Here is a 13162-nt window from a genome sequence, read left to right as displayed (position 1 = left end):
CTCAAAAGAGCAATTTTTAAGAAATAACTCCCCTCTCCCCGCCCTCGAGGAATACGTATGCCATTGGCAAACCTGGAAACTACTATCCAATCCCTCACTTTATACCTGGGAAAGTGACACGGTGAGAGGTGGGGGTTGCCCAAATTCACCCAGAAAAGCATGTCTCTCTCTCCCTCTGCCACCCTGCAAAGGACGGGAGTGGATAACTGACGGGCCCTCCCACACAAGTATTAACAGATTAAGTATTGAGATCTTTAAATGGACATGATTCAGAATCTAAATGTTTAACAACGGTTAAACGTGGTCATAAGCACGCCGAATTCTGATAGAAAATAATAACTGTAATACGTGCGTGGGGTGGTGGTACCGAGGGTTCTCTTTAAAATCTCAGCACCCGCTAAACTCCGATTCCTGTAGACACTCTAGAAAGGGCTAGCGGGGAAGAGAAAACATTTACCCGCCCCCACCACAGAACTGCTTCCGGGTCGATTGCAGCGGCGCTCTGGAGAAAATCCAGGCAAATTTGCAAAACAAAGCCGTGGGCGGTCTTTGGGCGCCATCTGTTGGCCCTCCGGGCGCGTTGCAAGCACCACGGTGGTGCAGGGTCGTTACTTGTTTCGCAGCTGTGCGGGATCACCAGTGGTTTGGGAGCAGCTGGTTGATGGCATCTGTCCCTGGGGATTAACTTGGTGTCCCGACAGGGAGCTGGGCCACCAGCATACTGTCGTAGGTAGGGGCACGAATTCTGCAATCAGACCCTTGTAACTTCCACTTGTCTCCTCCACTGAAGCTGTGTGGTTCCTACAAATCCCTTAACATCTCTGGTCTTGAATTGCCTTCTAGGCACAGTATGAGCTACAAAACCCATGCCATGAGGATTAAATAATGAGAGGGTGTGTGAGGCGATGCTTCTGTTCTCCAAACAAACGTCAGCTTTCATCATCGCTGGTTTTTGATTACTTTCTGTCTACAGTTCCTTCACCCACTTGCCACTTGAGGGGCATTTGGGTTGTTTCCAGTTTGGGGAAAATCCAGATATGGTCACTCTATCTATTCATGTACAAGCTCTCCTGTGAATATAGATTCTAATTTCACTCAGATAAATAGTTAGGAATGGAATTGCAGGGGCACATGTTAAGTTTATGTGTTAAATGGGCTTCCCAGGTGGCGCTAGATGGTAAAGAATCCCCCTGCCAATGTAGGAGACATAAAAAACGCGGGTTCGATTCCTGGGTGGGGAAGATCCCCTGGGAGAAGGAAATGGTAACCCTTTGCAGTATTCTTAGCTGGGAAATCCTAAGGACAGACGAGTGTATGTGTTACTTTATACAAAATTGCCAAACTGTTTTTCAAAGTGGCTTTTATGTTATTATTTTTAAAAATAATTTAAAACGGCTGAAGACAGAAATAAGCAAGGAAAGAATAAGATCACTTGGCGGGGGGCGTGCACCATGTGGAATCCTATTTCCCTGATGAGGGATCGAACCTGTACGCCCTGCACCGGAAGCACAGGGACCTAACCACTGGACCGCCAGGGAAGTCCCTAAATAAGATCGTTTTGGATGAAGCTGTAAATAGTGTCCGGCTAGAAAGTGGGGCAGGGGAAGACCCTTCAGAGGACGGGTGTCGAGTAGAGACTTAAAAGTTTTCCAGGCAGGGGGACAGCGCCCGCAAGGTGTAAAGACCACAGGAGGGACAAACTCGGGATGTTCCGTGACTTTTTTTTTAAACCATTAAAATAAAAAATTGAAGTATAGTTAATTTGAATGCTAATTTCACTCCCATAGCAACCCTATGGGGCGGGACTTTAAGTTCTTTTTACTGGCTGAAAGGTGGACGGACTTGCCCAGGGCAGAGGGACGATGGCTGAGAATAATGAATAAAAGAGTCAAATAGCTGAGCGAACCGACCTAAGGAACTCCGCCCTTTTCCAAAGACAATTCGAAACCCCACTAGGCCCCAGGGTTCTCGCGTCTCAGCCCCTCCCGCACATGCGCGCTGGGGCCTCCACCGCCCCCCGCCCAGAATCCCATTTGGAGCATGCGCGGGCGGCTTGGCGCCAACTGTTGACCACCGCGGCTGGCGCCAAACTCGCGGGACCCCGGGCGGCGCGCGTTGGCTTCTTCCTCGGCTTCGGGATGATCGGCCAGAAGACGCTCTACTCCTTTTTCTCCCCTAACCCCGCCAGGAAGCGAAGTGCCTGCAGCCCCGAGCCGGCCGACCCGGGGACCGGCGTGGCGGCCGTAGCGCAGAGCGGGGATGTGGCGGTGAGAAGCGGTTAGGGGTGGGGGGACCTCTCGTGGGGCCAGGGTTCAGGGAGGCCGAAGAGGGTGAGGGGGGTGAGGAGGGCGGCGGACCGCGCGAGAGGGACCCGGGCCGAGGGGGTTGCGGGAATGTGCAGCTGACTGGGTGAACGGGGGCCGCCTCCACGTGTTCAAAACAGCCGCCTTAGCGCCCCATCGGCGGCCATGCTGAGGGGCCAGCCAATGGGGGCGAGCCTCAGGGCCCACGCCGCCAATCAGAGGCGAGGGGGCCGGCCCGCCCTCCAATCAGAGGAGGGAAGGGGTGGGCCCCGGCGGGGAAGGTTTTTGCCGCGAAAAGACAGCGTGGGGACGCTAGTGGCGGGGCCCGAGGGGGCGGGGCGTCGGCGTCCCGAGCCCCATTCGCAGCCAACCCCTCGCGAGGCGCCGCGAGTCTTCCTCACAAACCCTTCTGCTCCCGCGTTGTTGTGGTACCGAACTCGAAAATGGGGGCCGCGGCCTGCTAGTGCCTGACCGGGATCAGCCCAGGGTCCCCGGGCCTAAAAACCCCCACGAATGGGGGTCCTCTGCCCGGGGCCGTTGGGATGGGGGCGGAAGCTGTGCGTGCCCGGGAGAGGCCCGCTGCAGCTGCTGAGCCGCCTCTGCGGGGACTACCTGCAGGCCAGCCCCGCCAAGAAGCCCCGGGCCGGGCCGGAGGAGCCCGGCACGCCGCCCTCGTCGCCGCTGAGCCCGGAGCAGTTGATCCGCATCCAGAGGAACAAGGCGGCCGCGCTGCTCAGACTCGCGGCGCGTAACGTGCCAGTGGGTTTTGGTGAGAGTTGGAAGAAGCACCTCAGCGGGGAGTTCGGGAAGCCATACTTCATAAAGGTAAACTTGGAGGCTGCGGGCATCTTGTGCATAGAGCGGGCCAAGCCCACGGTTGTACGAGATTGCTTTCTTGGTTCCTCCTTTCCCTCCTTCAACGTTCTTTTCATGCTCAGGAGGTAAAATACAGTCAAGGTGTTTTCAATCTGCAGTTTAAAGTTTTTAAAAGGCTGTGAGATGATATCATAGCTTCTTTTAAAAGTTTCTAAAAGTAACTAAAAAAACTTTTTTAATGTCACTACCATTTTGATATTTTAAAGTTTGTTTTTATTTAGTTTTGACTGTGCTGGGTTTTAAATTTTTTTGAAAAATAGGAGTGTGGTTGCTCTACAATGTTGTGATAACTATCACAGCTTCTACTAACCCTTTCAGTTACTTAGTCTGCTCTCAAGGAAAGAGTGGCGAAGTAAAACCACAAACTCGACAGACTAAAAATCTGGGTTTAAAAAAAAAGATAAAAAAGGGGTAGCGGTTTGCACCCGCGCGGGAAATCAGGGCCGGCGGCAGAGCCAATCAACTTGGACCCAGCCCAAAGAAAGCCGGAGGGTATTGAAAGGTCGGTGGGGTGCGGGGACTGTTTCGGATTTCCCCAGCAGAATTTGGGTATAAGACTTGGAAAAGGTTTAGGTAATAGTTCTTCCAGCTGAAACTTTCTTACTGAATTCTTAGCTTTCCTGTGAGAATGTGGTTTGTAAACCTAGTTTATCTTCCCGTCAGCTTATGGGATTTGTTGCAGAAGAAAGAAAACATTACCCTGTTTACCCTCCCCCTCATCAAGTCTTCACGTGGACCCAGATGTGTGACATAAGAGACGTAAGTACAAGTTGTGGCTGAGTTTTACTAAAATTACTGAAACGGGAGTGGGATTCAAATGGCATTTCTTAATTCGGGGCAGTGGAGTTAAACCACTGCTCATCAGGTAGAAAGAACACTGAAATTGTGAGGTTTGGCAGGCTGTCTTAGTGTGTGCCATTTATGCAACAAAAAAAGAGAAGTTTGTGCATATGTGTAAGTGCTGTGACTTCTTTCTTTTTTTTCATTCTGGAATGGACCCCATGCCCATGCGAGGTATTATTGTGGTGGTGGGAAAACTGAGGCAGAAAGCAGTTAAGTGTCTTTCAGCTGGTTCCCAGCAACTCCACCTTGACTGGTATCTCTGTTCTTTCTGTGTGACCGCACTGCCTTATTGCTGACTTCTGGCTTGAACACGTCTGCTAAAGACATCTCTTTGCTTTAGTTTGTTGTGTGCAATGGCTGAGCGCTGGGAGCTCTGGTCGCCTCAGACTCCTGTTCAGAAGCTTGATGGTGCCTTCGCATAGTTCATGGCGAGCTCACAGGAGAACACACAGCTGCTTCCCAGCCTCACCCCCACCTCCCGTTCTCCTGGTTTGGAGCAGGACCGGTTGGTGACTCTCCTCACTTTTGTCTTCTGGAAACCAGCTGGAGCCGTCTCTGGCGCCTCCCGGAAGGAAGCCTGTCCCCTACCACCTTTGTGATGTGGATTCCCTCTAAACCTTCAGTATCTGCTTGCACTGGAGGTGTTCTAGTTTTTGTTCTCCTTTTTCCTTACTGATTTTATAAGCTGAGGGTGGGAATCCCATGACTTAGTAAGTGTCTTCAATCAAAGAGAAGCAAAATTGTTGAGGAAGCCATCATGATAAGGTTGCCACTCCTAGAACTTAGCAAACGTCTTAATTTTCATTTTAGAGCAAGTACTTTGAACTTATCTCCTTGTTTATAGAGTTTAAAAAAAACCCTTAAGTCCTATTAAATTCAGTGCTGGGTTGCCCCTTGTTCAAAGTATGTGCTGTTTTGAATATCAGCGAGCAATACTGTAAAGAAAGAATAAGTAACGAGCATGAGACTTCTGAGAATCAGATGGCCTGGGGGCTTCTTTGCCCATGAGCGTATGGAGGGCAGGGATGTTACCTGGCTCCGCCTAGGCCCTTATCTAGGACCAGAAGGGGAAAGCTTTGCTCCTGGATAGGTTTCTTCAAGAATATGCTGGGGCCCACGTGGATACCAACCAGGGGGACAGAGAGGTCCATGAAAGTGGCTGGGTCCAGTCTGGATTCTTAAGGATACAGTGTACTTCAGCTATGGAGGAAGATGTTAAGGAACAGGACAGGAGTGCCGGTATGAAGAGAGGTGGGTGGGCATCCATCAAAAAGTCCTAGTAGTATGCTAACACTGACCTTGACAATGACCTCAGTCTCCTCTGGGGCCATCCCTTAAGAGGACACAGGCCGACCTCGTTTTATTTCACTTCACAGATAACTGCAGTTTTTACAAATTGAAGTTTTGTTGCAAGCTTTCACTGTCAAATGATGGTTAGCATTTTTTAGCCATAAAGTACTGTTTAATACTATCTGTGCTTTTTTTTGACCTCATGCAGTTCGACAGTTTGGGAACCAGAACATTTACATGACTTGTTTTTTTGCCATACTCACTTAATGAGGAGATCTGGAATCAAACCCACAGTATCTCCTTGGTGTACCTGTCCAGGGGAACAGGCACCTTCATAATGCAGCTGGTGGAGGATGGGAATTTCTTTTAATCTGTCGAAAAGCTATCTGGAATATGTCTGAAAATTTTAAATACACTTATCCTCTGACCAGCAACTCCACTCTTCTGAATCTGTTCCATAGAAATAAAAGCAACAATGGGACTTCCCTGGCATCCAGTGGTTAGTACTCCTCACTTCCAATACAGAGGGCACAGTTTCCATCCCTGGTCAGGGAATTATTAATAAGATCCGGCATGCCACATGGCATGGCCAAAAAAGCAACAGTATGTAAAGATACATAGAGTAGGAAGTGTACCTCATTGTCTTTTGTAAGGGAAAAAATTGGGAAACCAACTGACTGCCCGTTAATGGTTGAGCTCTATTGACTTAAAGGAGACTCACAATGTATGACATGAGAAACTCAAAAACTTCAGAGTGATGAGTCCAGTGACCCTCATTATATGGCTGATTATAAACAGTTGGATCAAGATGGGACAGAAGTGACTGCTTGGCATGTTTCTGGATGGTCATACTGTGACAAGGGCGTAACTCCTTTTGTAATTTGAAAAACAAAGGGGATGGAAGCAAAGTTGATCCCCAATTGTTTCAAATATCCAGGTCGGAAAAGGGAAGGGACGTTGCAGGAGGTGACTGAGGGAAGGATAACTTGGTCATGCAGAGCCATAGGGCCAGGCCCCACCTCCGCCCTTCCGGGACCCTGAGTGGGATCGGGTTGGGGCTGCCCTTGCCTCAGTGCCCCGTTGTGTGAGTTGGCAGCAGCCAGGTGTCCATTCGCACTGTTTGATCCTCACCGTCTGGTGTTCACAGGTGAAGGTTGTCATCTTGGGACAGGATCCATATCACGGACCCAATCAAGCTCATGGGCTCTGCTTCAGTGTTCAGAGACCCGTGCCGCCCCCGCCCAGGTAGGCAGGCTGTACTGGCGTCTCCAGTCGTGACTACTTTCAGATGCGTGCTTTGGAGGTTACAGGTGCGCCTGTCTGTGGGACCTCCACTCACCTTTGGAGCAGGATTTCTCATTCTCGGCACTGCTGACATTTGGGGCTGGGTCTTTGTTGTGGTGCAGGCTGGGACTGCCCTGTACGATGCTCAGCAGCACCTCTGGTCAGCAGTACTGCCCCCTACTTGTGATGATAAAAAGTGTCTTCAGACATTTCCAGAAGTACCCCGGAGGGCAGAAATCACCTCTGGTCAAGAACCCCTGCTTTGGAGGATTTCATGTATCATTTGTAAATGTAATAAACTTATTAAAGATATAAACTTTAAACCCATCACCTGAGGGTGGTGGTAAATCCTGGGCTAATTTGCTGGGTTTTCCAAAGTTCTCTTCCCTAAACGCTAGCAGTGACTGAGGTAAAGGGCTTCCCCAGGTGTGCCTGTCGGAAAGGAGGACGGGCAGCCCCAAGGGCTGGCTTTGCAGGCCGTAATTTGTGTGTGTGCTGGTGGGTCCTAAACTTTCAGAATGGTACTTAAGATTGTGGGGTTTTTGTTTTTCTTTTGACTTGCTTTCAGTTTGGAAAACATTTATAAAGAGCTGTCTACAGACATAGATGGTTTTGTTCACCCTGGTCATGGAGATTTATCCGGATGGGCCAAACAAGGTAAGCTAACCACGGCTAGATGTGTTTTGGGTGGATTTCAAGAGTCTTCTCTTTCCTGTCCGGCCGGCTTATATTTTTAAAAGATATCCATGTGGAACTAGAAAGCTCTAGTAAAATGGCTAAGTTTAAGTCAAGACGTGTCTCATCCTGCAGCCAGTGTTTCTCATGTTTATTTGTAACGTGAAAGAGAAAATTGGTTGCTTGGCATCCATACTTCACGGTTACCCACTTGGACCATTCAGGAGGCAGCCTCAGTCTTCTCATTTCAATACACGGCTTGTGTTATGTGTTTAATACCTATCTACAGGACTTTTTCTTTCTTTCTGAACAAATAAACTATAACCAGAAGAAGGAAAGAATATTTACTCTTTGTTTTCTTACAGTGAGATTTTTGTTGCAGCGAAATGTCTTGGCTTCCTTGTGTTAAATTCTGAGGTTATTTCATGTCACTTAGGATATATATCTTTATATATATATATTTAACAATTCTTTCCCATGATGGATATAATGTATGATTGTATACTCAGAAGATGTTGAAAGTGTAGAGGTGAAAATAAATCTCACCCAGAGGCACCTACAGATCCTGTCCTGATGCTACCTGGTTTTGTCATGCACTGAGCTCATTATTGGGTTTTGGGGCTGACTCATTTCAGCCTCTTTTTTTTTTTTTTTTTTTAATTTTTATTGCTATATAGTTGATTTTACAATGTTGTGTTATTTCTGCTGTATAGCAAAATGCTTCCATTATACAGATTCTTTTTCATTTTGGTTTATCACAAGATACTGATGCAGAGCCCCTGTTCTGCACAGGACCGTGTTGCTTGCCCGTCATCTGTATAGTTTGTGTCTGCTAACCCAGACTTCCAGTTTACCCCTCCCCTGGCACCCGCAAGTCTGTTCTCTGTGATCTGGGAGTCTGTGTGTTTCTTGGGCTCGTTCATCTGTGCCGTATTTTGGGTTCCGCGCGTCAGCCTCCCTGGAAACCGCTTCTCACTGTTGTTCGCAGGTGTCCTGCTACTCAACGCCGTCCTCACGGTCCGGGCGCACCAGGCCAATTCTCACAGAGAGAGAGGTTGGGAGCAGTTCACCGATGCCGTTGTGTCATGGCTCAGTCAGAACACCCATGGCCTTGTCTTCTTGCTCTGGGGCTCTTATGCTCAGAAGAAGGGCAGTGCCATCGATAGGGTATGTTGTGTGGGGTTTTTGTTTTTTTAATAGTTTAAAGCAGGCTAGAATATTCTAAGAATTTCAGTTATGTGGTCCTAGAAAATCCATTTCTTAAAATGAAGCTTGTTTTTCCTTACAACTATGATAGTATTAGGTTTCCCGTCAAAAATTGAACAGGACTCAGGGGCTTTGCTGGCGGTCTAGTGGTTAAGACTTCTCACAATACAGGGGCCCTGGGTTCCATCCCTGATTGGGGAACTAAGATCCCACGTGTCACATGGTGAGGCAAAAAAAAAAAAAGCAAGAAGGAAGACTGAACACACCTTAGATAAAATGATTAGTTGTGTAATGAGGAAAGCGGTCGGCCCGCTTCTGCTTGGATGCAGTTGATGGCACTGGCATAAGCTTGCCGTAGACATGGGAAGCTGCAGAGGTCCTCGGGCTCCGTTCATGTAGCAATGCAGTAGATGGCGAGTCAGGTGAGTCTTGCTTTCAGCAAGTTTGAGGGTGTATACAGAACACGAAGAGTCCCACTTCAGCGCAGATTTAACTTCCCCCGTGGAAACACCGTCAGCGCTCTGGTTGCCAGTCCCTGACACCACTAACTCAGCTTGTCATTCTCTGCCCTCCCCGCATCCTCCCCCAAGTTGTTCCTTCCTTCTCCACTTACTTAGCGAGGCACCCATGCATACCCAGTTACTGTGATGAAAAACCAGAAGTCATCCTAAAAAGTTAAGATCCCATGCTTCCACTGCAGGGGCCCTGGGATTCAAGCCCTAGTTGAATCCCCACGTGCGCCTTGACCAAATAAAAAAAAGCCCACCCAGAAGTCATCCTCCAAGCCTTTCCCTCATGCCCTTTAACCCAGTCCTAAAACCACCCCAGTCGCCACCACTCTGGGCTGAGCCCTGGCGTTTCTCTGGGATGCCTGTCACGGACTGCAGGTAAAGCTGGTTTGAAGGAGACTGGTTGTTGTGGGGCTGGGACGGCGGGGAGGCATGCAGGCGGGCAGCAAGGAGGGCTGCTTAGCTTGGGCTGCTGGAGGCACTGAATTGGGCAGTGAAGCTGGGTGGAGAAATTATAGTGTAGACACTTGGATAAGTGAAGGAGAAATCAGGGAGGCCTGGCAGTTGATGGTGTGTCAGAGATGCGCAAACATGCTGAAGCCCCGCCCCCGTCGGAGCAAGTCCAGCCCTTCTTAGGCCGCGACTCACCTGATCTTAACAAAGGCTACGTCCAGGGCAAGGCATGGGGGATACGTGGGCTCCCCTTTGTGCCGGGCTCAGGGAGGCGAGGCCACTTGCCCGCTCACTTGTGAGTGGAGCTTCTGACTCTGATGTGAGCATCCTGCCCAGACATAGGTGGGCCTGCGGGCGAGGGTACCAAGCCAGCCATCAAGTTCGGGTCCAGAGACTGGACTCGCATGTCATTTATCCTCTCCATTTTCTCTGAAGTGGAGTTCCATCTTAATTTTTCTCTGTAGAGGTTCTTTGTGAACGAGCAGGATATTTTCAGGTGTTTTTCTTTTGGGGAGGGAACAGTACGAATAAAACCCGGCATAAATGAACTGACTGCTCAGTAAGGTCTGCTTACCTAGGTAACAAAATGTGTATGGGAGTCATTTCCAGTCTGTGTCTTAGGGAGGTTTGTGGTCAGAAGCACGCTCACTCAGTATATCTGTAATCTGTAGTGTTAAATACGGTTTAGTTTGAAAGTAAACAATCACACGTGATCTAGACCTCTCTCTTCCCCCTTTCCGCTGCAGGCGCCCCACCCCACCCCACCCCTGCCCCGCCCTCCCCACCTGCCCATCTCAGCCTCAGGTCGGCCTCATCTCATCTTGCCCAGAGCGCTCAGACGCCTTCTCCCTGGAAGGCCTTGACTGGGGTCACCAGCTGGGGTCTGGGGGTGGCCTTGGCCTGCCTCTCAGCCTCTGAACTCCAGACCCCCGAACCACCTGGGTTTCTCGTGGGCGCCCCACTCTCCTGCCTGCCTTTGTCCAGCACGTGGAGGTCTTTGTGTGCCCCAGGCTGGCTGCTGACTTGCCCTTTGGAGTGCACACAGGGACCTGCCCTGCCCACCGGATCCTGTGCTGAGTACCTGGCCTGCATCCCTTCCTGATGCTCTGTGCACAAGACCCAGCTTTGTTCTTCATGGAATCTTAACCAAGCTGTCACTGCTGTTACTCCCAGGCCACAGGTGAAAAGTGGCCTAGGGACAGTCAGCGACTCTGGAGGGTGCCCCACTGCTGAACGGCAGGGCCAGCACCTGGATCCAGGCTGCCCAGCCTCCCCAGCAGCGCCTCCTGGACCGAGCTCCTTGAAAGCAGCCTTGTCTTGAAAGACAATTAATCGCAGGGTGTTGTGTTAGTTGCTTAGTTGTGGCTGACTCCCCGTGACCCCATGAACTACAGCCCGCCAGGGTCCTCTGTCCGTGGATTCTCCAGGCAAGGATACTGGAGTAGGTTGCCGTTCTACTGCCCTCCTCCGGGGGGTCTTCCCGACCCAGGGATCGACCGGGGATCTCCTCCACTGCCGGAGGATTCTTCACCATCTGAGACAGAAACTACTTGTTGGGTGATGTTTAGTTAAATACAGGAAATAATTAGGAAGAAAGCAAAAATGGCCCAGGATCTTCCCACTCAGTTAGCTACAGGTGACATTTTAGTAAATTTTAAATATTCTATTTTTGTGGTGAGATGATTGAAACAGCAAAGCAAGGTACAGGATGGAAAAGAAATGCCTTCTACTCCTTCCCCTAAAGGAACTACTATAATTAGTGTCTTGGGTCTTATCTGCTCCCCTTCCCCCAGAAGATTTTTTTTTTTTAATGCATTTATCCTTTCTTGTCTCTCTTTTTCCACTTGTGATAGATTTTGAGGGCTCCTCATATCAGCATGTATAGCTTGACCTTGTTCTTCTGGTAGCTATGCGGTGTTGCATTGTCAGAACCTTTAGGAAAATATGTTTTCTCTTTTGCACACAGCACTGGGTTTATAGCAGGTTTCACCAGCTAGGAGCTGCGCAGCAGTGTCCCTGCTCGGCCCTGCATCTTTGTGGAGATGCATGCATCGCTGAGTCCCTTACCAGAGGCAGTCTCAGCAGTGGGACTGCTGGGTCATAGGAGGACACAGGCACCCACACAGAGTGCCCAGCAGAAGGTGGAGAGGGAGGGGTCTTCTGCTTTCTCGGACCCTCCTCCCTGGGTAGTGGCTCTACCAGCCATTGGAGGATGAACTCATGCACAGACCTGTGCAGACGCTGTGAATTTAGAGCTGGCACAGCAGAGCGGCAGAGCTGAAGGAAAGGGCAAATGCCAGAGTGGTTTGGTTAAAAATTCAAATGTGCCCCCACGGTCTCACCGCCCGTCTCCCCCTCTTTCAGAAGCGGCACCACGTGCTGCAGACCGCGCACCCCTCACCGCTGTCCGTGTACAGGGGCTTCTTTGGATGCAGGCATTTCTCTAAAACCAACGAGCTGCTGCAGAAGTCCGGCAAAGAGCCCATCAACTGGAAGGACCTGTGACCTTGTGACCTGGATCCTGGGGGTGACATTGACCCTGGGGGTTGGGGTCTCTGAGCGGTTTTCTAAACGCTGTGAAATAGAAGTATTGGTTGTTTATGAAGTCAAAGTAAGAAGAAAATCTCCCTTGTGATTCTCAAGCACCCTGCACAAGGGAACATGTTTCACGTGGAGCCGCCATGAGCCAGGCTTCCTGGGGGTGGCGGCTTTATTCAGCTGGAGATAACTGGACCACACCAGCGTGGCTCAGGCTTCCCGGGAGGGACCTGAGGTCGAGTGCTGACTCGTCCTCTTTGTTAGCACCTTCATGGTTAGAGCAGGGAGAGAATCCCTTTCTGTTACAGCCAGCTGCTGCTTGTTTTTACTGATAGGTTAGACTTTAGATGTGGGGATGCTGACTGTGTTTATTTGGAAAGGCCCCCTTTGCCTACCCTGGCATTTCAGTCTGATCTGTGGTCTTTCATGGAGCCCTTAGGAAGACTGAGCATGTTTTGTCAGTTCCCAGAAATTAGGGATTGATTTCCTGCATGTAGTAGAGGTGAATATTGCTAAGGAACCATCCTTGGTGTGAACTTTCAGTGAATAGAAGCTGGGAAAAGCAAATCTGGTCTTATTTATATCGTAATTCTTCAGGTGTTTCTAAGGAGTAAGCTATGGAAGTTGAACATGAAGCAGAAAGCATTGTTTTAAGAGGAAAGAAATGCTTTCTTCCTGGGTACATCCTGAGTTGGAGGTTTTGAGGCACCAGAGACTGCCAATGCTGTTTTTTCATTTAGAGGGGTGGGAGTTGGGCTGAAATCACTTTAGGATTTTTCTTTTATGTGACACTGGTGAATTTTACTTTTTTAAAAGATACGCAGATATGTATATAGATTTTTAATCCTCTTTTAAGAGACAGCCTTTATTAGATGTGCACCTCCATCCCCAGATGACATTTGCTGTAAGCTGGGTTTAAAGGGTTAAGCCAGTTGGGTTTAAAGCTGCCTGAGTTTGATAATAAAAGACTGTTGAAGTTTCACTTGTGCCTAGTTCTTTTGGGCCCTGGGCGAATGCCCTTGGACTAGTCTTAACCCTGGGTCACCATGACAGTCATTGTGAGCAGGAAGGGCCACACTTGCCTGTGCTTCCCCCTTCCTCCCACCCCTGCCCCCGCTCCACTGCCTGGCAGCCTCAGAAGCCCTGGGCCTCCTGAGAGGGGCACAAGCAGGAGGAGGTGAGGCA

The 13162-nt window shown here is 49.6% G+C and overlaps 1 protein-coding gene across 1 annotated transcript; it reads left to right on the top strand.

The window, feature by feature from the left end:
- The first annotated feature begins 2138 nt into the window (after positions 1–2138).
- Positions 2139–12911, top strand: UNG (uracil DNA glycosylase). The gene is made up of 7 exons (XM_068989984.1): positions 2139–2267; positions 2922–3128; positions 3843–3938; positions 6460–6557; positions 7165–7253; positions 8260–8438; positions 11804–12911. The coding sequence occupies exons 1-7, from the start codon at positions 2139–2141 to the stop codon at positions 11942–11944; spliced, it is 939 nt and encodes a 312-aa protein (XP_068846085.1). The 3' UTR covers positions 11945–12911.
- The last annotated feature ends 251 nt before the right edge of the window (positions 12912–13162 follow it).

The sequence above is a fragment of the Capricornis sumatraensis genome, chromosome 17 (genome assembly GCF_032405125.1).
Source record: "Capricornis sumatraensis isolate serow.1 chromosome 17, serow.2, whole genome shotgun sequence".
NCBI classification, from domain to species: Eukaryota; Metazoa; Chordata; class Mammalia; order Artiodactyla; family Bovidae; genus Capricornis; species Capricornis sumatraensis.
Note: the sequence above shows the minus strand (reverse complement) of the source record. Positions and strands in the feature narration are given on the sequence as shown.

Coding starts and splice junctions, on each gene's coding strand:
- UNG (XM_068989984.1), top strand. CDS start 2,139: ATGATCGGCCAGAAGACGCTCTACTCCTTTTTCTCCCCTAACCCCGCC. Junction 3,939..6,459: donor AGATGTGTGACATAAGAGAC/GTAAGTACAAGT, acceptor TGGTGTTCACAG/GTGAAGGTTGTCATCTTGGG. Junction 6,558..7,164: donor CCCGTGCCGCCCCCGCCCAG/GTAGGCAGGCTG, acceptor ACTTGCTTTCAG/TTTGGAAAACATTTATAAAG.